The sequence below is a fragment of the Salminus brasiliensis genome, chromosome 8, assembly GCF_030463535.1.
Source record: "Salminus brasiliensis chromosome 8, fSalBra1.hap2, whole genome shotgun sequence".
NCBI lineage: Eukaryota > Metazoa > Chordata > Actinopteri > Characiformes > Bryconidae > Salminus > Salminus brasiliensis.
The window spans coordinates 7,934,916-7,960,188 of NC_132885.1; the positions used below are offsets into that span (position 1 = coordinate 7,934,916).

General features: G+C 41.4%; 1 protein-coding gene across 1 annotated transcript in view; it reads right to left on the reverse strand.

The window, feature by feature from the left end:
* LOC140560867 (poliovirus receptor homolog) overlaps positions 1 to 20,907 on the reverse strand; it is a 33,578-nt gene extending 12,671 nt beyond the window's left edge. Inside the window, exons 1-7 of the mRNA XM_072685489.1 lie at positions 20,802 to 20,907; positions 19,173 to 19,245; positions 17,516 to 17,585; positions 16,585 to 16,905; positions 12,466 to 12,795; positions 6,114 to 6,398; positions 987 to 1,088 (exon numbers count right to left, since the gene is read on the reverse strand). Of these exons, the coding sequence (XP_072541590.1) occupies positions 987 to 1,088; positions 6,114 to 6,398; positions 12,466 to 12,795; positions 16,585 to 16,905; positions 17,516 to 17,579 (1,102 nt within the window). The 5' untranslated portion in view covers positions 17,580 to 17,585; positions 19,173 to 19,245; positions 20,802 to 20,907. The remainder of the gene's footprint in view (positions 1 to 986; positions 1,089 to 6,113; positions 6,399 to 12,465; positions 12,796 to 16,584; positions 16,906 to 17,515; positions 17,586 to 19,172; positions 19,246 to 20,801) is intronic.
* Positions 20,908 to 25,273: the final 4,366 nt, after the last annotated feature.

Below are 25,273 nucleotides of genomic sequence, written 5' to 3' on the forward strand. Positions count from 1 at the left end.
TTCAAAGGATTTTGCCATGTATCTTTGGCTAGTCGACTTGGTGAAAGATGGTAGGTGAAGTTCCATGTTCAGCACATCATCCACAGGCCTGCTAACCTGATACGGAAACTGCAAAGTCCAACATGGGCTTTTTGATGTCCTTTGACTGTGTCAGTGCCAGTCTCTCAAAAGAGAGACTGGCACTACAGAGGTCAGAGCGATGGGTCTGTAGTCATTTATTCTGGTGCTGGTTGTTTCTTGGAGATGAGCATTGCTGTTTGATGTCTGAGGAGGAGGGTACTGCACACAACTCCAGTAATCTGTTGAAAATCTATGTGAAGACAGGTGCAAGTTGCAGTGCAGAACTTCTGAAAGGATGGTGAAACACCACCTGGGCCTGGTGCCTTTCTCACTTTTTGTCTCTTGCAAAGTCGATGCATATCCTGTTCACAGATCTTCGCTGCAGGCTGGATGGTTGGCTGGGTCGCAGTCAGAGTTGAGAGGAGAGGTGCTGATGTTTGTGCTGAGGTGTGAATTGGAGTTGATGAAAGCCTTTCAGATTTTTTTTTAGCCATATGATGAGCGCCTATTATCTGTGACAGCCACAGCCACCAATAGGCATGGGTAGCCCAGGGCCTACTTTCATTGCCCTGCCAACGAAATGGGGAATGGGAGCTACCCTTTGTATTATGGCCAATCACAACCAATCCCGAATGTACATGTTCTATTCCAATCACCAATCTCAAGCTCTGTCCCCTAGTTTATTTGTCTACACTATCACTGCTTAGCCCCTGTTTTGGGGACCCTGCTGCTTCTCATGAGCTGGGTTACAAGACCATGCTATAGGTTGGGAGCTATTGGTTCAGGATAGAATGCAGTACTTCTTGTAGTAGCAGAATGAGATATCCTCTGGAAGGAGTGCATCTAATATGACTTCCTTTCTTCACTGTTAAGTGCATACCACAGCCTGGAGTGTGGTTTTGCTCACTAAAATAAAGGGGACTCACCATCTTTACGTAGTACACACTTCCACAGGCAGATACATAGACAGATGACCAGCAGAAAGGCTACTGCAGTCACAGAGATCAAGATGGCCAGAGCTGTTCCAACTGAGAAGGAGAGAGTGAGACAGAGAGAGAAGAAGGAAGTCAGTTTAATAGAAACATATCTATTATTATGCTAATTAACTCAATTTTCACGACACTATATTATAAATATTATAAATATACTATATTCACTGTTTCTTCTGAAATCAAGATGATTAAAACATTGATCCTGCTTTTGTTGGAGTAACTGTCTCTACTGTCCAGAGAAGAAGAAGGCTTTCTACTAGATTTTGGAGGAGCATTGCTGTGAGGATCTGATTGCATTCAGCGACAAGAGCATCAGCAAGGTCAGGATGTTGGATGATCACCACCGCACCTCATTATCCCTAACTCCCCAACTCCTTCCAAAAGACATATAGTGTACATATAGTGTACATATACTGTATCTGTCTACTATTTTAAACCCGTTCAACTGTATTAATACACCAATAACAACCACATTGCATATCCAATATTAGTTCTTTAGAATCACTCATCTTTGAGTCATTCTCTGGCCTGTATTTGTTCTCATGATTCTTCAGACAGATTCATGGATTCCTTAGAACAGTGAACAGTGGCAGAAAAGCCCAGCTGGCCTATGTCCGAAACAAGCAACAGCTAAGAGTAGCAAATGGAAATGTTGTTCCCTTGAATAAATCACATCACAGAACACATGATCTGCAAAATGTGACAAAATTTTGACAGGCAAACTCTAGGTCAGGAGTTCGTCTGGAAGGAATGGACAGGACAGAAGATCTGGTAGTGTGAGAAGGGGAGGCGGTTCAACCTTTGGCCTTTAGCCTTTCAGCTGAGCTCCTGTTTATGACTGGAAATGTGAATGAGTGCAGTACTGCGAGTGGGTCAGTGGCATAACTCAGCAAGTGATTCAGGGAACAACCAATGAGTGAGCTAAGAGAAAGAAAAAGGGCTACACCACATGTACAGCAGACCACAGCCTGAGTGCCACTATACTATTTAGAATGCATGGAGCATGTCATCGCTGTAGTGCAAAAGCCTTGTATCTCCAAAATTGCAACTTTACAGGAGAAGAAAAAAGTCGTATTTACTTTCAATGGAAGTCCATTCAAATCAATGTTATTATTATTAAGTAATTTTGGAGCATTTCTATTGGTCTGCTAATCATAAAATTTGGATTCAATATAAAGAACAACTGCCACATTCACATTATGCCACAAAGTGAAGAACATGTACATACATTTTTACTGGAATCCAGATGGGCTTCCCAAATGGCCCCATTGTTACAGGCCACCTTAATCTCACATGGGTCTCATCTAGGCCCTGTATGCAATGTACAACCCAGATGGGACCCATGTTTAACCCCTCCTGGTCCCATCACAGACCCAGGTGGGCATCTGTATGTGGGGCCAATGTGGAACCCGAGGATAAAGTTTTCCAGTAAAATAATCTGGCCTATTGTTGGATGCACTGTGATTTTTTGAGTGGGGGTTTGAGTGATCTTGCGCACACATTTGGAGAACACACAAATCTCATAGTCATGGTGATGTTGTGCCACTGGAAATAAAAATCTACCGATGGTCAACTTTCTTCTTCTTTAAATATCACATTATTAAACATACAGGTTTGACTAAAAGCCAATTTGCTGCTTTTTTGCATTGTTATAGCACTCACTGCAACAGGAGAAATACTGTAGACTTGGCAGATGATAACTAAAGAAGAACTTTCAATCTATATATATATATATATATATATATATATATATATATATATATATATATATATATATATATATATATACAGTGGGGAGAACAAGTATTTGATACACTGCTGATTTTTCAGGTTTTCCCACTTGCAAAGCATGTAGAAGACTGTAATTTTTATCATAGGTACTCTTCAACTGTGAGTGATGGAATCTAAAACAAAAATCCAGAAAAATACATTGTATGATTTTTAAATAATTAATTTCCATTTTATTGGGGGAAATAAGTATTTGATCATCTATCAACCAGTAAGAATTTTGGCTCTCACAGACATGTTACTTCTTCTTTAAGAAGCCCTCCTGTTCTCCACTCATTACCTGTATTAACTGCACCTGTTTGAACTCGTTACCTGTATAAAAGACACCTGTCCGCACACTCAATCAGTCAGACTCCAGCATCTCCACAATGCCCAAGACCAGAGAGCTTTGTAAGGACATCAGGGATAAAATTGTAGACCTGCACAAGGCTGGGATGGGCTACAGGACAATAGGCAAGCAGCTTGGTGAGAAGGCAACAACTGTTGGTGCAATTATTAGAAAATGGAAGAAATGCAAAATAACGGATAATCTCCCTCGGTCTGGGGCGCCATGCAAGATCTCACCTCGTGGAGCATCAATGATCTTGAGGAAGGTGAGGAATGAGCCCAGAATTACACGGCAGGACCTGGTCAATGACCTGAATAGAGCTGGGACCACAGTCTCAAAGAAAACAATCAGTAACACTCTACGCCGTCAAGGATTAAAATCCTGCAGTGCACGCAAGGTGCCCTCCCTCAAGCAAACGCATGTCAAAGCCCGTCTGAAGTTTGCAAATGACCATCTGAATGATCCAGAGGAGGAATGGGAGAAGGTCATGTGGTCTGATGAGACAAAAATATAACTTTTTGGTTTAAACTCCACTCGTCATGTTTGGAGGAAGAAGAATGATGAGTACAACCCCAAGAACACCATCCCAACCGTGAAGCATGGCGGTGGAAACATCATTCTTTGGGGATGCTTTTCTGCAAAGGGGACAGGACGACTGCACCGTATTGTGGGAAGGATGGATGGGGCCATGTATCGTGAGATTTTGGCCAACAACCTCCTTCCCTCAGTAAGAGCACTGAAGATGGGTCGTGGCTGGGTCTTCCAGCATGATAACGACCCAAAACACACAGCCAGGGCAACTAAAGAGTGGCTCCGTAGGAAACATCTTAAGGTCCTGGAGTGGCCTAGCCAGTCTCCAGACCTGAATCCAATAGAAAATCTTTGGAGGGAGCTTAAAGTCTGTGTGGCCCAGCGACAGCCACAAAACCTGAAGGCTCTGGAGGAGATCTGTATGGAGGAGTGGGCCAAAATCCCTGCTGCAGTGTGTGCAAACCTTGTCAAGAACTACAGGAAACGTCTCATCTCTGTAATTGCAAACAAAGGTTTCTGTACCAAATATGAAGTTTCTTTTTCTGGTGTATCAAATACTTATTTCCCCCAATAAAATGAAAATTAATTATTTAAAAATCATACAATGTATTTTTCTAGATTTTTGTTTTAGATTCCATCACTCACAGTTGAAGAGTACCTATGATAAAAATTACAGTCTTCTACATGCTTTGCAAGTGGGAAAAACTGAAAAATCAGCAGTGTATCAAATACTTGTTCTCCCCACTGTATATATATATATGTCTCTATTTCTCTGTACCCTCCACTCATCCCCTGTCCATGAGAAGCTTTTAGACCTGGCTTTAAAGAATCAGATGGTATTAATTTCTTTGTTTCTGGGTTAAGAGCTGCATGATGTTTCTGGCCAAAGCAGGCTTGTTTGAGAGTTTCAGCCAGGAAAAGCACAAGAGAAAGATGAACTGTTAACCACAGAGACACCAGAGCTGAGACACTGTATTCTACACACTCTGTGCTTGAACACACACAGGCCACATGCCACTGACAAGGCACACACATAGGAAGTGAGAAGCCACATACTGGACCAAGACATGATTTCAGAAAGACAAAGATATACATGTAAGTCTGACAGAGTGACTCATTTAATATAGATTAATTTATTAATTATATTATAAAGTACTGCAACTGATGGTACAGAGGCTATGCATGCAAGTAACCTTCTAAAGAATTCTGCATGGAGGAGTGGGAAAACCTGGTCATACCACCTGGCTTTGCGTTCTTACTGGGGCCCAGTTGGGCTTCCCAAATGGGCTCCATCTTTACAGCCTGCTTTAATCTCACATGGATCCCATCTAGTCCCTGTATGCAGTGTTCGACCCAGATGGGGCCCATGTTTAACCCCTCCTGGTCCCATCATTGACCCTGGTGGGCATCCATATGTGGAACCTGAGGACAAAACTTTCTGGTGTCCAGTTGGTCAACCCTACCAGGCCCCACATGGGCCAGCATAAAATGTTTTGTAAATAAATTAAACACTACCGGTGAAAAGTTTAAGAACACTCTTAATTTTCCATTGTTTTTATTAACATTTAAGCACATTTAATAATTTGCAATGGTACAAAGTCCTGTGACCTTAAATAGTCCAAAGTTAGGCAGGGCCTGCCAGGGCTTATGAGTAAAATTAACTGAAAAATGATGCAGATTGTGGGGGGAAAAGGGGCCATTTTAGGAAATTATTTTAGGGATGTCATTGGTTAACAGCTTACTGCAAGTCTACATAAACTCAGTGTGGGAATCGTGTTATGAGACTCTACACCGCAGTGTTTTGCGCAGTGTAATTGCGCATTAATTCCTATTATAATGTCTTAAAGAAGAAACTTAATAAAGAAAGACATATTGACAAATTACAAATTAAGCTAAAATGTTGTGAAGACAGTTTTCTGCTCCAAACAGCTCTTTAAAACTAGAGAAAACTAAAGAGTTTTTTTATAGCAATTACTTGCACTTTGTGTTAACTCATTTAGAAAAGAACTGTATTATGACATGTAAGACACTTCTATATGTGGAGTTGAGTCCAAAGCTTTGAAGGAAATTTTCAATTCCCAAATGTCTGGAATCGGATATCAGCTCTTTTGGTATCAATTCCCATGTCTACGACTCCCAAATGGCATCTTTCTGAAGTCGATCCTTTTCTCTGGGATTTTCATGGATAAGAGTGTGTCAGAAATCCCATAAACACGTCTATTAAAGATTTTGTAACAACTTGCTGTGGTTTGTGGCATGTGTGTAAAGATTTAGACATGCGGTTTGCACAATGCTAACTGATACAAGCCTGCATTGCTTGTATCAGTTCTGATGGACCAGGAAGAGTCTTACACCTTTTTCCCCAAACTATTACTGTTGGCCTTCTAGAACCAGGCCCAGATCCCCACACTCACTCTTGGTGTTCATAGACACGGCGATGGCAGACTCCAGCCCTTTGTGGTGGACAAGGCATTTGACAGACACGTCCTTCAGGAGTCCGGCCTGTACAGTCAGGGTGCTGATGACCAGCGTGGTGCCATCATCCTGGGGTGTGGCCGTGGACACGGGTGGCCCCATGGTTCTATTGTCCCCCTCCACGTTCCAGACAATTTCAGCCTTTGGACGAGCCACGGCTGTGCAGTTTGCCTCAATCACTCCTGGAGATGTAGTTTTGTAGCTCACTTGAGGTTTAGGAAGCACTAGGGAGGAGAGATAAATATGACACATCAATGACATGAGCAGAGCAGGGAAGTGAGTTTATGGAGAGGTTATATCTTTCTCCCCTAACTCCAAATGTATTAGAAGCTCTTCTGGAGCTAATAGGCTAATGAAGATACCAAGTAATTAAAGCTTATAACCAGACACCTGCTTAACTGTACCATTAAATTATCACACCAGGACTTCCTCTTAGGCTCACATAGGCTGCTGGCTACAAATTAAGTAGTAACCACAAGTATGCAGCACTTGCTAGGTATCAAGGGGGGAAAAACTGAGATATATAAAAATTATTTACAAATGACCCAGCATCTAGCTCTAGATTTTTAGCATCTAGCATCTCTAATATTGTGGTGGTCAGCCATAACTAGCCAATACATTTATGTACAGTGGCATATGTCATAGAGTGGCTATATTAGGCAGAAAGTGAACAGTCAGTTCTTGAAGGTGATGAAGGTGTTAAAAGCAGGAGAAATGGACAAACATAAGAATCTGAGCCACTTTGACAAGAGCCAAATAATGATGGCTAGACGACTGGGTCAGAACCAGTCTTTTTTGGTATTCAGTGGTCAGTATCTACAGTATCCCAGAATAGGCAACCAGTGAAAGGGTCAGGTGCACCTAAGGCTCGTTGATGTGACCCATGAAGGCCTCATCTCACAGCTTATAGAACTTAAAGGATCTGCTGCTAACGTCTTGGTGCCAGATACCACAGGATGCCTTCAGAGGCGCATTCACTGCCATGGATAGGTTGAATTATATTCTGTCATACTGGCTAGCTACTCTCTAAGTGTCAGCAAATAATTTTTTTATTTACTTGATTTATTTAAACTGGTCAAAGTAAAAAATGCAAATATATATGTTACCTAATCTGTGATGGTACATCTGAGTTATTCTGGATTAGCCAAAGTCAAACATGGTGGGACTAGGCCTGCAGAGGCCAATCACTGCATGACCTTCCTGAAATGTTTATGTTGAATGAATGATTTGTATGACTTACTAATATCCATATCAATGGCCAGTGGTGCAGTGGTGGCTCAGTGGTTAGAGCTCTGGGCTGTTGATGACAGGGTTGTGGGTTTGATACCCTTAAGCAACATGCGTGTGTGTGTTCACTACCACAGATGGGTCAAATGTGGAGGACACATTTTGCTGTACATAGTACAGTGACAGATACTTGCACCTTTACAAATGTAGGATGAATCAGGATTTTTCATAGGTCTAACTATTGTTTCTCACTATGCCCTAAACTGATGTGTGTCTGAAACAATGTAAACAAGTGTAATTAAATAATTCAGCATGGTTTTGGAGCAGATATTAGATTATGGATAATTCGTTTAACCTTTTTAAAGAAGCAAACGTCAGGCACAAGCACATCCTGGCTTACTGACTACATTTGGTTTGATTTATTGCTTGAACCATCACTTTAGGCAGATATATTTATGGAAAGAATAGCTCTGCATCTCTGAGACTGAGAGAGGGTGTATGCCTGGGAAGAATGCCTGGTATGCATTCTCAAGCAAAGCTCTTGCATTTGTTCTGGCAATACACACTCCCTCGAGACGTCATACGGCCTGTTCTATATTAGCTGAACCTGAGGAGAAAGGCTTTTGTACATAAATGATGACCATTCATGTTGGCCCAGCAGTAAGGGCTGGGTTGGAAAACCTACACCACTTGTTCTTTATTTTATGAGGAGTGATTGGATTTGGGCTGGTGAGCAGAATATCATAAGCACAAGGAATGTTTTTCTGAACTTTGATCTTAATAGTACTGTAGTTTTAATCAGGGATTTTTACATTTACATTTTTAATACTGATACTGCTGAAGTAGCAGAAATTAATAAACAGGGCCCTAGAAGGTTCATTACATAGAAGTTATAAACTGTGAACCTCAAACATTGCTGTTCCTCCTTCAAAAGGAAATCCAGCAGAACCAAAACAGAGCAGCAAAACAGCAAAACAGCAAAACCCCAAAACTGTTACATCACAGTCTTGACTTATTTTATTTAAAAGACCCCAACGTTGACATAATCCCTGTCCACTAAAAAGGTAAAGGTGCACGTATTTGTCACTGTACAGCGAAATGTGTCCTCCGCATTTAACCCATCTGGTAGTGAACACACACTCACACACACACACACACACACACGTGTTAGGGGCAGTGAGTACACACACACACCCAGAGCGGTGGGCAGCCAACGCCAGCGCCCGGGGAGCAGAGAGGGTAAAGGGCCTTGCTCAAGGGCCCAACAGTGGCAGCTTGCCGAGCCCGGGAATCGAACCCACAACCCTCTTATCGACAGCCTGGAGCTCTAACCGCTGAGCCACCACTGCCCACCAACTAGTGAAAGCCCTAGTCAAAGCTGGTGAAACAGTAAATGTAACTGTGAGAATATGGTGATGCTGATACTGGAGGGCAGCTCATCACCTCCAGACTCTAGTTAGACTGCTAGTTATGTGAATACGGGTTGCCACGTGACCCTGAGCTTGAGACTGCAGCTTGTCCTGTGCCAGTGCCTGCAGAGGGGGAGCTTACACTCAGCATGTGAGGAAGTAAAAGTGAGGGACTAAACGGGGGGTTTCCACTCGAGGCTAGAAGCTAACACTAGCATTTATCACTTCTTCTCTCTAAACAAACCGGACTACCTCAAGACTACCACGGCTTATTGTTGTACCGGTAAAATCGGTGAAAGACCCGAGAAGCGAGTTGCTAACCTGTTAAACCTCTTCAGCTTGCTAACAGTACATTGTACTAATAGGACACAACAAGAAGACAGCAGCACTATCCAGTAAGACTCAGGAACTGTGGTAGAAAATGCAGCAAACCAGCCAATAAAAGCAGAGCTTATCATTTATTATTCCACAAGGCCTCTGTAAAAGAAAAACCAGCATGTTTCTTTCTGAGGTAAAATAACAGGGTTGTAAACAGGCTTGTTGATCATAATCACAATAATAATATATACTAGTTATATATATATATATATATATATATATATATATATATATATATATATATATATATATCAGCAGTTATATATAGCTCAGCATGATGATGATTTTTTTATTCACCGTTTGAACTGGGTTTTGACGGGTTACAGTAAATAATGAAAAATGGAAAATCTTTTTTTCTGTGATGGTACATCTGAGTTATGTTGGATTAGCCAAAGGCAAAAGTGGTGGGACTAGGCCTGCAGAGGCCAATCACAACATGACCCTGAAATAGACATGTTTATGTTGAATCTGACAGATGACTTCCTGAAATTTATATTAATGGACAAACATAGGGTAAATCAGTATTTACCACAGTTGCAATTACTATGTCTGTGGAGATTTTTTAGTTGTCTCCATCATTTGAATCATGTAGCTGCTAGGTACACTATGTAGATAATTCTGAATGAATGGATCAATGAAAATGCTCTAGATTACATTGACTTCCATTCAAAATAAAGAGCAATTTTGCCTTCTCCTGTAAAGTCACTGTTTAGGAGATGCATGCTTTTCATTGGACAGTGATGATATGCAGTCTTTGGCACTTTTAAATGAAAGAAATTGGTACATTTGGCTGGTGGTCTGGAATGGCATTTAAGAGAGGAAGCGTAAGAGAGACAGAGAGATGCAGAGTCTAAGGAATGGCAGAGATTTAGGTGAAAAAGCTTGCATACTTGGTCTGGGGGGTGAAAACAAAGGAAAAGAAAGAAAGGAAGAAAGCTGGTAAGAAAGAGGCAGTGGGAGAGCACAGAGAGCCAGTATCTGACACAATCACGCATTTCACCCACAGCCTCAATCACATCTCACACAGTGGGAGCCTCCTACAATCAGCTACTTTCACAATCCCACCCCCTCCACATCCCCCACCCTTCTATCACTGTCTCTCTCTCTCTCTCTGCATTGTTCAGTCTTCACTCTCCCTCTCTCACCAGTATCCACCAGCACACACTGGGGTGGATTTGTATTTCTGCCCACTGCAATAATGTAAACGTCAAAACCAACTAAATCTGAATGGTCAAACGGCAAGGTCAGCGCAAAAGGTCACTGCTCGAGATTTATTCAAAACAGCAGGGCTGCCTAATAGACTGGACAATGCACATTTTGTGGAATATGATCATTCCTGATGCTGTGATGAAACACCTCCAGACTGCTCGCCGTTCCAGTGTTAAAGGATATGGACAGAGTATCATAGTATGATTCCATTAGTACCTATTATAATTACTTTTCAATTACAATCTGTTATCTTCTGATGAATCCTAATGATTGGCTGACCTTATGTCCATGTAGAAAATATTATGCCTAATGGTTAGGGAAGACTGCATGGGACCGGACCAGAAGGTTGGTGATTTGATCCCCAGGACCGGCAGCAGCAGTTAAGGTGCACTTAAGCAAGGCACCTAACCCCCAGTAGCTCTCCAGGTGCTGAGGTGGCTACCCACTATTCTGAGTGTGGGTCACTGCCTTAATCACTAGTCCAAATGCACTGTTAAACATTGAGGTGCTGTAAATGGTTCTGAGTTAGGAGATATTAAATGGTTAATATCTAATCATTCCTGTACTGACCACAGTTTATGCATGTCCATTGGGTCACATTAACAGCTTTGTTTGTCAAAACAGCCACAGATCACTCGTCAGAAACATCTGCCGAAGGAATACTCAAATTACACTGCCGCTTAGGGCCCCAACACCACCAGGGGGCCCCCAAGAGCATAACACTGATAAATAAAATGGTATCACACAGGTAAAAGACATTTTTATATTTATTAATTTTCATTGTTGGCAGATCAATACTAGGTTAATAAATTGACTGTTGGCTGCTGCCACTGTTGGACAAATGCAGATAACACTAATGATAGTGGGTACGTTACACACACTGTGTAGCCTATGAAATGATGAAGCATCTGGTGCTGAGGTGGTGGTACTCGGGGGCCCAAAGTGAAAATCTGCTTTAGGTCCCATAAAGGGTTGGGCCGGCCCTGATGGTCATGACAACATAGAACATTTTATGATTGGTTAGAAGGTTCATTTATTTTGCATTATACAGACTTCTGGAATTTCAATATTTTAAAAATGACTACCAATAAATGTTGGACATTGGCTTCCAGAGTGTTCCAGAAGGGCCGTAACGTGACTAGTATATGCAAACCATTGTATATCACAAACTACCAGCTACATGACCCAGCCCTACACACCATCTAAAACAATCTCCTTATGAACAATATTGCAATAAAATGAATAGTTTGGGATTAGTCCATATATCACTGGTGTTGAGGAATTTAAAGTGTTGTGCAAGACCGGAGTGAATACAAAGAAAAAAGATGACGTATGCAAACTAGCATTCTGTATGCTGTTCTATATATTGTGTAAAATAATTATTTGTATCATTTTATCATTGTAAGTATGTACACTAAATGCACAAAAGTATTGGGACACCTGCTCAATCATTAATTTTTCTGAAATCTATTAAAAAAGATTTTATCATGCTTTTGTTGGAGTAACTGTCACTACTGTCAATGAAGAAGGCTTTCTACTAGATTTTGGAGCATTGTTGTAAGGATTTGATTGCATCACCACCCACCTCATCCTAAAAGTATTGGATGGCACACCATCCATTATTCAAGAGAAGTTCCACACACAGTTCCACTGCTCCACAGCTCAATACTGGGGGCCTAATACCCCTCTAGCCCACACCTGGCATTAGGCAGCATAGTGTCAATAAGTTCATGTATATCAGCTCCAGAAAGTCCTATTCTATTGGCAGTACTTTTCTACAGCGACTGGACAAGCTGTGTGTGTGTGCATTTGTACATCTGTATCAGCAATATGTGCAACTAAAAATAAAATGCATTCATTAGAAGGGGTGTCATGATTTTATGACGAATGGACCAATAGAAATGCTCCAGATCTATTCACATTGACTTCCGTTGAAAGTTAAGAAGCTGTAAAGTTGCCATTGTGGAGGTTAGTAGGTTTGAGACAGTGAAAATGGTTCTGTACAGTATCAATTCTCAATTCATAATTTACTATGTAGAACCCTTGTTGCTAAGAGTGTAGAACATACCAAAAACTGTAAGGCAGGTTGTGGCGCTCTTTGTGCCCTCGGGGGAGGTGTGAAACTCGCAGGTGTAGCAGCCCTCGTCCGCTGTCCTCACTGGCCGCAAGGTGAGCCGTGAGTCCGATAGGGAGTAGCTCAGGCCTACGCGGTCAGCATAATCCTCATTTATGTTAGGGTCACTGCGCTTGGCATATGATGCCACCTCCTGACTTTCACCACGTTCTGCCATCTTCTTCCACAGCACCTGCTGCACCTTCTCAGGCAGACCGTACCGACAGGACAGAGCCGCCTGCTTACCACTGACCGCTGTCTTATTGCCATCGTGAGTCACTGATGCTGAAAAAGTGGAAAATAGACAGAATTTATAAAACGCCACCAGGCCCGCAAGAGCATAACACTGAATAATAAAACAAAATGGTATCACACAGGTAAAAGCCATTTTTATATTTATTAATTTTTCATTGGTGGGAGACTACAATACTAGGTTAATAAATTGGCTGTTGGCTGCTGCCACTGTTGGACAAATGCAGATAATGCTAATCATAGTGGGTACGTTACACACACTGTGTAGCCCATGGAATGATGAAGCATTTGGTGATGAGGTGGTGGTATTGGGTGGCCCAAAATAAAAATCTGCTTAGAGCCTCATGAAGGCTTGGGCTAGCCCTGATGGTCATGACAACATATAACATTTTATGATTGGTTAGAAGGTTCATATTGCATTATACAGCCTTCTGGAATATCAGAATTGGAAATTTCAATATTTAAAAATAAAACAAAAAGGATGTTTAACCACACAAGACTAGTATTTGAAAGTAGTTTGACCTCTACCTGACCTAGCAGCTGGTTCGAATCTGTAAAATTCACATTTTCCTCCAGTTCCACCACAGGGACCAACCATTACTAAAGACTGGGACAGGCATGTTGCTACAGTTGCTACAATTGCTACACTTCCATTCCCCCAAGAGCAGAAGCAATCAGAACAAACAGAGATGGCCAGACAAAACACATATTTTACATTTAGACAGTCACTACAAGGCCTAGTCTAGATCCCCTGAGACAGAAGTACCTAGACCAGTAGAGTTTTAGATAAGGATGAGAATGTTTTAAATACAATGCAGTTTTCTCCCAGTGAATCAAACAACCACAGCAATGTGAGGAGGCCTGAGAGAGTGTTTACTGTGTTCTTACAGCAAACACACCGGGTTCAACACTCAGCCTGAATCGCTTCAATTCCACAGTGGAAGCCATAACAAATAGGTTCTAATCTGCACTCCCGAAATGAGATTTGCCAAGGCTGTACAACTCCTGATACAGACAACTCAATAACCTGTTGATCACAAGTTCATGAATCATGTGTCCAGTGTCCAGAAGAATCGGAAAAGGCTAAATAGCCAGAAAATCATCTCCAAGTCTGACCATAATGTTTTATTCATTCACAGTCTGCAATGTAGGCTATGCACCTGGTTTAAATGTTAGACACTATGGGCCGGATTCCCAGACAGGGATTAAGCCTAGTCTTGGACTACAGAGCATACTGAATGGGGATTTTCCATTAAAAGTAAAGTTCAGTCTAGAACTAGGCTTAATACTTTTCTTTGAAACCAAACATACATTTCTAAAAGTTAGTAAATAAAAAATTGTTGCTGAATTTACCTACAACAAGGTGCACCCACTGCTCAAGTGTTTAATACTGCACACAGAGTTTCTCCCTTGAAAATTAATTGCTAATCGAATAGGATGCTCGGGTGAAGCCACACAGTAGCCCTGCCCCCAGCATTGGACTCTGGATCTCTGGAGTGTTCCCTGGAGTAATGGAGCTCCATCCTGCACCTTTGGGATGAGTTGAAGTGTCAGAACTGATCATCCACCATCAGTTCCTAATCTAATTAATGCACCAGTGGCTGAATGCAATTAAATTCTCCCAGCAATGTTTCAACATCTAGTGTAAAACGCTTCCAGAAGAGTAGAGGCTGTTAGTATAGCAAAGAGAAGAAATACTGGTACACAATCAATACAAAGTGCTGCACTTAACCTCATCAGGTCACACTGGTTCAGAACTCAGGCTTCTTTCACATCTAATATAAAGTACTGAGCTCTCCACAGATGTGATGCTGGCCAGTGCAACTTCAGCTTATGAAAAATGGTGGAAAAAATGCAAATAGAGTAAAACCAGATTATTGGCAATAAGCTTCTGAAATTCTTATAAAACTTCAGAGAGAGTTTTTTCTCTGAAAGCTTTTTCCCCTGGTGTACCGTGCTATTAGGATGCTGGAAAAAAGGCAAAAAGCAAAGTGTTCCAGGCTTTGTTCAGGAGATTTCTCTGACATCAAGAAACACACTTTTTATGAGAACACTGAATCCTGTCTGTGCCCTTAAAGCCAGGCAAACAAAGACATAAATATTCACAGGCAGGCAAAGGAAACACACCCAGGTTCAACTGAGTCCACTAACTGACATCTTCTCAGAGCTGACCAGAAACCCCCTGAACCACAACAGACACTGGGAATTCACTGATGCATTCTCTGCACTTCTCTGAAGAACTCTTATTACAAACACTGATTTAAAAAGTAGTACAACTCCCCAACTCATCCCAAAAGTACTGGATGGAGCACCATCTATCTTTCCAGAGAACACAGTAGCTCCACTGCTTCACAGCTCAATGCTGGGGGACTTTATACCCCTCTACTAGCCCACATTACATTTACATTTACATTTATGGCATTTAGCAGACGCTCTTATCCAGGGCGACTTACAAGGTTCTTGTATTACAGAGGAGGGCCAATGTAGTGTTAGGAGTCTTGCCCAAGGACGCACAGCACAGTCACCCAGACTGAGAACCCCAGTCTCCCACGTGGTGTGGTAGCTCACTGGCAGGTAGTGGTGTTATCTGTTGCGCCACACCAACCACATCTGGCATTAGGCAGCATGGTGCCAATGGGTTCATGTTTATCTGCTTCAGAGCGTCCTATTCTATTGGCAGTACTTCTCTACAGGGACTAGACAAGCTGTGTGTGTGTCAGCAATGGGTGCACCTTAAGTAGATGAATGCATTCATTAGAAAGGGTGTCCACAAACAATTGGACACACAGTCAGAAAGCTGTAATTTTTGAAATAAACAAGAGAACAGTGGATTAAGGGTGACTGCTACAGATGGAGCCTGTTCATACTTGGCATTAACAGCATTTTTGGGGATCAGATCGCGATTGGATTTACTTGTCTGCATGAAAAGCGAGGTGTAAACACACCCAAGACGCATTATGATCGGATTACAGTCGGATTGTAGTGTGTTAATGTGAGCATTTTCAGTGATCGGATTCCATCAGGCAAGGAAAAATATTAATATCAGTAATAATTACTGTGGATCTGGGCTTCTCTTGCTCTCTCTCGCTCTCTCTCACTCTGTGTGCACGGGTGGGTGCGCTGGCGTGTATATGCCCACAGTACAAGAGAGTTTGTTTCCTTTTTAAATGGTTTAAATTGTCCCTAGTTTAAAAAGTCCGGATACATAGCACGCGTTAATGCCAGGGCGTAAAGAGGCCCATGGAGAAATGACAGTGATTAATCCACTCCTAAACTCATTTTAATTCAGTAGAGTAACACAATTAAAGCTGAATTTAATTACAATTTGTAATTTCATTGCAAAGCAGGGCTAGAAATGAAAGGTGTAGCTAAATTTTGCACTCTCAAAATACAGAGTGACCCTAAAATGCAGAGTTCTTGCTTCCAGGGGCATTTTTCCCCACCTTAAACAAGTTCAAGTGACTGACAAAGCTCTCCTTGGTCCTTGGCACATCACCAGCAGTCACATACCACTGCTGATTTGGACCAATTCTTCAAAGAGAAAAGCAGCCATGCTTTTTCCACAGAGTTTTGAAAGGAACTACATTAGGGAGGCCTAAATCTTCTCAGTTTACTTCATGGAGGCCTAATTGTTCATGTGGTCGCAGACAAGGGTTTGATTCCCTGGTCAGACACACTACACACACTACACCTTTGGGCAAATTTCCTAACTCCTACATTCTCCTACCTGTGTTACATGGTTCACATATAACATGAGCATCAGCCGAATGCCATCAATGTAAATGTACTGTGATCATGGCTGTGTGCACAATCAAGACTCACCAGTGACCATCAGGCACGTTTGTCCTTCTTTGGAGCCAGAGGGAGTCACATCAAATATGCAGGTGTAGCAGCCCTCGTCCCTGTGGCTGACACGCTTGATGATCACATTGCTGCTCTCTCGGGATCCGCTCCCCAGCTCTACGTGCTGCTGTCCACTCACAGTGCCCGGCTGACCAGGCACATAGGAGATAAGCGTCTGATTCTGCATGTCCAACCAGCGCACATGTTTGATCGATTCCCCTTTTGCCTTCACCAGTGTGCAGATCAGGGTGAAGGGTCGCTCCACCACAGCCTCCTGACGTGCTGGGACCACAACCCTGCCTAAGACACACACAAACTGTGTGAGCTGGCTCCTACACAAAGCATTATGGGATTGGAACTAGAGATGGAATGGATTGGATCTGCTGATTTCACATTGATTTGTTATCTCGTTCTGAGTCAGGATTTATACAGCTTTAAACTAAATCTGGCCTTCTGGCCACTATTGGTCTACATGTACCTGCATTAACATGCAGCCATTGGTCAAACTGCTTAAGTCCCGCCTTCTTACTGCCACTATTGGTCTACATGTACCTGCATTTACATCCAGCCATTGGTCAAACAATTTTTATGGAAATATTTGTAAATATATTTACTTAATTTTACATTGGCACTACAATAACGTAATATAACAGGGTGGTAAAAGTAAAGCTTTAAAGGTTTTTGTTGCTTTACTTGTAAGACATTCAAGTTGAAATGAAAGGTGATGATTTGGCCAATACACACACTGCCACTGTTCTACAACTTGGGCCTACTTAAAGCCCCCAGCTACAACATCCTGACCAACAATGGATGTCTAAGTGTCCTCTGTATACTATTTTTTTTTTTTTTTGTACTGAAAAATATGGTCACCCTATAAGATACCAAACGTCTTGTCTATATCTTAACATACCATGTATTTTGGACGCAACGACCAGGGACACAAACAGCCGCAAACACAGGGTGGCCTCCAACATCTTAACCTGAGAATGAGGAATTAATATAACAACATGGGTCACAGAGCAACAATAACTGATTACAATATTTGAAGCTACTTTCATTAAATAAAATGTTCAAATATTGTTTAACAGCTTGGTTTTACTGTATGAGACAAATCTAACTTCTATGTGAGAATTCTGTACTACACTCTTAATCTCAAATCCAGATCCTGTGCAAATGTTTCAGTCACCAACCTTTCAGTCAATTAAATTAGACTAAAAAAGCTGCTTATCTGAGCAGTGTGTGTTTATCTCCTCAGTAAAACACTGATATTAGAATAAACACTAATAATAACACTCCTACAGAAAGTGGTGGTGGTTCTCCATCACTGTGTTGATCATTAGAACATCTCCAAAGTTCTCATGGAGTCTAGTATTATTTAGAGTTCTCCTCAGATCAACACCTGGTTTGGTGGTAAATCAGGGCTTAATGATGGAGAATCAGGTGAGCTGCTGCTGCTGCTGCTGCTGCTGATGGAGTTGAACACATCCTCCACGCTGTGCTGGCTGGACTGGGGGGCGTCCAGGAGAAATCTGGAGGAACCGAGCTCTGTTCTTCAGACTAGCTCACCGACAAGATCTCACTACTTTATTCAGAATGCGAAGATCTTGCTCCTTTTTACTGGATTTATGTTTAACTGCATCTGTCATAATAGGATCTGAAATTTGGGATCTGCAGTAAATTAAATGATCTGTCTGATAGACATGGAAAGACATGGAGAAGTAGAAATCCGCCCCAGGAAAGCTGCCCAGGCAGTTGGAACAAAATCCTGAGGTGGATTTCTGCTTCTGGACCTGACTTTTCCATCTCTAACTGCTGGAATAGATGGTTTTATATAATGTACCTAAAACCTCTGCATAGGACTGTATGTTCTCTGAAAAATGCAATGCAGTACCACATCAGGCTCTACAATGATAATTCAGCTTTGACGTCTGATTCATACAATAGCATGAGCTTCACAACATTGCTCAGCCCTTGTATGTGGAAATACACACAAACAATTCAAATGGCTGTAGCTAAATACCATCAGACCTAGTTAAAGACACACATTTTTTTAATCTTTCCTCAGATGTAGTTGATCAGCCAACACATGTTTGTGTACAGAGCTACTTTTCTAACCTTGCTAAAAGTAATGGAAATCTCTGGGACATTACTAAAGAAGCTAAATTTGGTCTGGACTGATCAAATACATTTCGGGGGAAAAGAGAAATTGTGCCAATTAGATTTAAGATCTTTTGCCATGACCTCACACTACCTAGGTTTAAAACCTTTGTTTATTTAATTGCTAAACCTAAGCAGTGCGAAAAGCCAGTGTAAACTCATAACTTACTGCCATACAAGAACCTTACAGCTCCATTTTTTTTGTTGTTAACTTTTTTACATAATGTGAATTTGGCAGTTGTTTGTGGCGTTATGTCAGAAATTCTTGATGAATAGCCCAATAGAAATGCTCCTAAAGGATCCTGTAACGTTGCCGTTTTGGAGAAACAAGGTTTATGCATTACAGTGATGATGTGATGCTGTTTCTGATATGACTTGTCCAGCTACAGAGAAGGTTCATTAGCACTTACATTCCAGCCTGATGACCTCCAATGAGAACAAGCTGTGAACTCTGTTTACTTCATTGTGCTAAGAGTCTTTCATCTGTGGAGACACGTGCAATGTTATCAGGGAAAAGATGACCAGATATAAGGACATAACTTGGCTAAATAATATTTTTAGTTTTTCTTGAGTTGTCAAGCATGCCAGATTGCAAAACAATTGCAAAATATTACTCTGTCAATACTTTTAGTAAAATCAACTGCAGTACTTTAAAAAAGCCTATGAATACTTTAAAGGTTCTGTGCCTGGATACATGGTTCTCCTCTAAAGGCCCATTCAGATGTTATTACATGGGGAAGATGAGTAATGTAACTTTTCTATAACACATTTGTAAAGTTTATGACCGATTCGCTCAGGATAAGAAACCTGGAATGGCTACTTGACTTACGCACTGCCATCACCTCCAAAATATTTATTGATAACCAATCACAGAACCCACTAATAGTAACAGTTAAATTCTGTAAATTAGCAGCTATGTGTTCATTACATGTATGTAGGCTATAGGCTATTTAAAAGATAAAATATTTTCTGGAATCTTTTGGCTCGTCTTCTGGATTTGACTGAGGTTTGGCACATACTTCAACAACCAGTGGTATTTTTGTCAGACAGAAAAGCCATGAAAAAGTTATTTTCCACTGGATATGATTAAATATTTACCCACATGTCAATTTACACAGAGTTAATATAACCTAAGGTTATTCTTATGGGCAAACATTGGACAGGGGTATCCTCACAACTCTGTCTAACAATTCTGCCAAAACACCCAATTAATACATTTTTAGGGCCCCTGTCAGTCAATCATCTTAACTTTTCCCAACATACGGCACCCCACTGATGCAGGAGCATGCAGTCCATAAAAATGACTGACATGGCACATTTATACGGGCCTAAAATCACTGAGAAACTCTAGTAAAAATTACATTACCCCACCTCCCCCTGTATTAAACTATCCCTGTCCGACTAGGGCTTAAGAACCTGTTGTGTGGTTCTTTAAAGAGCTAAAATAGCAGCAAAGAGGCTTCCACCATAGTTACGAATCACAGAACCTTTTCTGATGAGTGTAGAAAAGTGTTTTACTGAAATTCCTAAAGGAAAGTTCTGCAACAAGCTCCATGAAGCTGTAATAAATCTGTGTTAAGTCTCACGACCACTGAGAACAGCCACTGAGAACTGGCAGAGTGTTTGAACGTGTCGGTCAGTTTCAGATGAGTAAAATGTGACACTTCAACCAAGCTTTTGCTTTCACAGTTCAAACCACTGCGTAATAGACTTCCTCAGTCGCTAAACCTGCAAAAAGTGATGTTCACATGGTCATCTGCATGTGCGCATGATTTCTCTAATACATTCAGAGCGATCAGAATCTATAATGAACAGAACCTTGTTGTAAACTTAGCAAATCAACACATAAAGTAGATAATAACCAACACATTAAATGCATTGTGGGTAAAACGGCCCAATCATTTAATAATCAAGCATTAAATGACCACCTAAACAGATCTCAGACAGGAGATAAAACATGCAGTGTGACAGAAGCTAAAGCTGAACAGAAGTCAATCAAAGCCATTCAGGTGTTCAATAGTTACATGACCAGTTCCTACCTTCACCTTTGAGTGTCTGCAGAGAGCTGAAGAGAAGGTCTGCTCTCTGTACTCCGCCTGATCCTTCACTACACTGCTCTCCTCTGCACTGCCCTGCTGTACTCCACCCCACTCTGGCTTTCCCTCTCTCTCTCTTTCTCTCTCTCTCTCTCTCTCTCTCTCTCTCTCTCTCTCTTTCTGCCTCTCTCTCTCTGCTGGACTATCTGAGAGCTGAAGCAGTACTGTCAGCATGTGAAGAGTAAGAAGCTGAGGTGGGTAGTAACTAGCGCCATCCACTCAGTTACATGTACTCAAGTGTAATTGTGATGAACTTGTAATCTCCTGGGTATTTTGAATCATAATCCTGTGGTTAGATCATTTGATTGTAGGTCCTAAGGTTGTGGGTTCAATACCCAGGTTTGCTAAGCTGCCACTCTTGGGCCCTTAAGCATGGACCTGGATGCTCTCTGCTTCCCAGGCTTCCTGCAGCGAAACCATTTGCCCTCACTGTCCCACTGTTTTCACTGCTTGGCTGGGTTAAAGGCACAGGCTTAATTCCATCTGTGTCCGACACAAATGGTGATTGTCTTTGTCTTCATTGTCTCTAATTCTTAGCGGATGTCATTATAAAGGGAGGTCTTAGTAAAGGCAATGGTTCTAAATAGTGCTACGACAACTCATAGAACCAGTTGAATGCCTATAAAGCATGGACAACCTCTTGTAGAGGGTTCTTTAAAAAGCCTTACACTACTGATATGAGTCAAAGAACCCCTTTCAGTTCTCAAAGGAACCCTTTTTGCTAAGAGTAATGTGGGGAAATCTAAATTTACATTGACATTAAAGCCATTTAGCAGATACTCTCTCAGATACTTCTCCAGAGCGACTTTAAAAAGTGCTACAAACTACCAAAAATGAATGGAGACCACAATGCTCAACATCAGAGGTGTCAATTAACGAAGTATATGTACTTTGTTACCTTACTTAAGTAGGAATGTTGGTTATCTATACTTTACTGGTGTAAGTATTTTTCACATGACTTTTTACTTCTACTCCTTACACACAATTATCTGAACTTTCTACTCCTTGCATTTTAAAAATAGCCTCGTTACTCCTATTTCATTTCCGTTAGTTTTCATTCTGGCTTGTCATCGCTCAAAAAAAACAACCTATCCAGATAAATTGCGCCATCAGGAAACCCACTATTCATACCATTCTATCACCCTATTGGTTTGTAAGTGATCCATCACACCTGCACATGTCACATTACACTCCAGCAAGGACACAGCATGCAAGACGTATGTAGCCTAGTATGAAGGTTTTTCATGCTAGGTTAGGGGAGGTGGGGTAATGCACTATAGGACACTGTGGCGTGGCCTGAGCTTTTGGCTTTTGTTTTCCTTACATTACTTTTACTTTTCTACTTGAAGTAGTTTTGAAACCAGTACTTTTACACTTGAACTGGAGTAAAAAAGCTTAAGTTGATACTTCAAATTCCATAGAAGTCTTTTTAAACCCTAGTATCTCCACTTCTACCTGAGTAATGAATGTGAATACGTTTGAGACCTTTTCTCAACATACTCTACATTTGGCATAAGTACTCTCGGAATAGGAGGGTCTTCAGTCTGGGTTTGAAGACAGTGATCGACTGTTCAGACACCCAGGGGAAGCTCGTTCCAACACTTCGGTGCAGGACAGAAAAAAGCCTGGACGCTTGTGTTCCGTGGATCTTAAGGGATGGCAGGTCGAGCCGAGCCGTACTTGAAGCTCGAAGGGCTCTTGGAACTGAGGGCTTTTGACCATTGCTATCAAGTACGGAGGGGCTGGTCCATTCTTGGCTTTGCAGGCCAGCGTCAGGCCAGCTACAGGAAGCCAGAGAAGAGAACGCAGCAGAGGAGATACACGGCTGAACTTGAAGCATTTCAGACAACCCGTGAAGCTGCGTTCTGGATTAATTGCAGGGGCCTGATGGTCCCTACAAATCCAACAGTTCCAGCATGTGTACTGTGCTGCAAAGTAATTTGTGCATTTAAGAGCAAGAGTCCTGTTCTGAGAGATACTGGACTTATTAAAGCACATTTTGATCATCATCATCATCATCATCATCATTATTATCATCATCAGCAGCAGAAGCACTCTATAAAATAAAATTGAGAAGAAAAAGAGAAAAGAATTAAATAGATACATGTAGGTACATAAATTATATGAATAGAGTAAATAATAATAATAATAGTAGTAATAATAATAATAATAATAATAATAATAATGTCATTTCCTATTTAACATTTTGAAATGGAATCAGTGAGTAAATAAATCCACTACCCCACTTATAACAACCCATCTCTACATTTCTTGGATCAGCAAGGTTTGTTATGTGATGTAAAAAAAAATGCATTCATTTTTATTTAGAGTTCCTGTTTGTTTTCTTGTGCTCATAATTTACCAAATGTAAACAGCTGTTGAGCAACGTCGCCCTCTAGTGGTCAAAGACTGGCCATATTTTTTGTTTGAGTTGTTCTGCTCAAAGTACTTCACTGTCTTCTCTGTGACCCCACCTCTGTTTCAGCCTTTAGATAAGTAGCCACTCTTTTAAGATTACTTAAATCATATTTGATCTTGCACTTAGTGAAGCTTACTATTCCACCATGTCTTACCTGATTTTTTTAATTTTTTTTATTTGGACCTCTGTCTTCAGTAGTATCTAAGCTAAGAGGGATCTTTTGGATCCTAGCCGATACAAACTAGCTAAGGGTATTTTCTGAGTAAACAGTGAAGCACTATTGTAAGTCGCTCTGGAGAAGAGAGTCTGAGCTAAGAGCTTTTTCTCCCTCTAAACACTTGTCCTGAAGCAGCTAGTGGTTCCTCTACCTCCTTGCCACATTTACATTTAGGGCATTTAGCAGACGCTCTTATCAAGAGCGACTTACAAAAGTGCTTTGCTATTTTCCCAAGAAAGAAACCTCAGCTAGTTAGAATAGACTAATAATTCAAAGATACAGTGGGGAAAAACAAGTATTTAGTCAGTCACCAATTGTGCAAGTTCTCCCACTTAAAAGAATGAGAGAGGCCTGTAATTGACATCATAGGTAGACCTCAACAGACAAAAGAAATTCTGAAAATCACATTGTCTGATTTTTAAAGAATTTATTTGCAAATAATGGTGGAAAATAAGTATTTGGTTAATAACAAAAGTTCATCTCAATACTTTGTTATATATCCTTTGTTGGCAATGACAGAGGTCAAACGTTTTCTGTAAGTCTTCACAAGGTTGGCACACACCGTTGCTGGTATGTTGGCCCATTCCTCCATGCAGATCTCCTCTAGAGCAGTGATGTTTTGGGGCTGTCGACGGGCAACACAGACTTTCAACTCCCTCCAAAGGTTTTCTATGGGGTTAAGATCTGGAGACTGGCTAGGCCACTCCAGGACCTTGAAATGCTTCTTACGAAGCCACTCCTTTGTTGCACTGGCAGTGTGCTTTGGATCATTGTCATGCTGAAAGACCCAGCCACGTTTCATCTTCAATGCCCTTGCTGATGGAAGGAAGTTTTGCACTCAAAATCTCACAATACATGGCCCCATTCATTCTTTCATGTACACGGACCAGTCGTCCTAGTCCCTTTGCAGAGAAACAGCCCCAAAGCATGATGTTGCCACCCCCATGCTTTACAGTTGGTATGGTGTTCTTTGGATGCAACTCAGCATTCACTCTCCTCCAAACACAGCAAGTTGTGTTTGTACCAAACAGTTCTACTTTGGTTTCATCTGACCATAAAACATTCTCCCAATACTCTTCCAGAACATCCAAATGCTCTCTAGTAAACTTCAGACGCGCCCGGATATGTACTGGCTTAAGCAGGGGAACACGTCTGGCACTGCCCAGTCCCTGGCGGCGTAGTGTGTTACTGACGGTAGCCATGGTAACGTTGGTCCCAGCTTTCTGCAGGTCATTCACTAGGTCTCCCCGTGTGGTTCTGGGATTTTTACTCACCGTTCTTGTGATCATTTTGACCCCACGGGCTGAGATCTTGCGTGGAGCCCCTGATGGAGGGAGATTAGCAGTGGTCTTGTAGGTCTTCCATTTTCTGATTCTTGCTCCCACAGTAGATTTCTTCACACCAAGCTGCTGCCTATTGCAGATTCAGTCTTCCCAGCCTGGTGCAGGTCTACAATTTTGTGTCTGGTGTCCTTCGACAGCTCTTTGGTCTTCACCATAGTGGAGTTTGGAGTGTGACTGTTTGAGGTTGTGGGCAGGTGTCTTTTATACTGTTAACCAGTTCAAACAGGTGCCATTAATACAGGTAATGAGTGGAGGACAGAGAAGCCTCTTAAAGAAGAAGTTACAGGTCTGTGACAGACAGACATCTTGCTTGTTTGTAGGTGACCAAATGCTTATTTTCCACCATTATTTGCAAATAAATTCTTTAAAAATCAGACAATGTGATTTTCAGAATTTATTTTTTGTCTCTCATAGTTGAGGTCTACCTATGATGTCA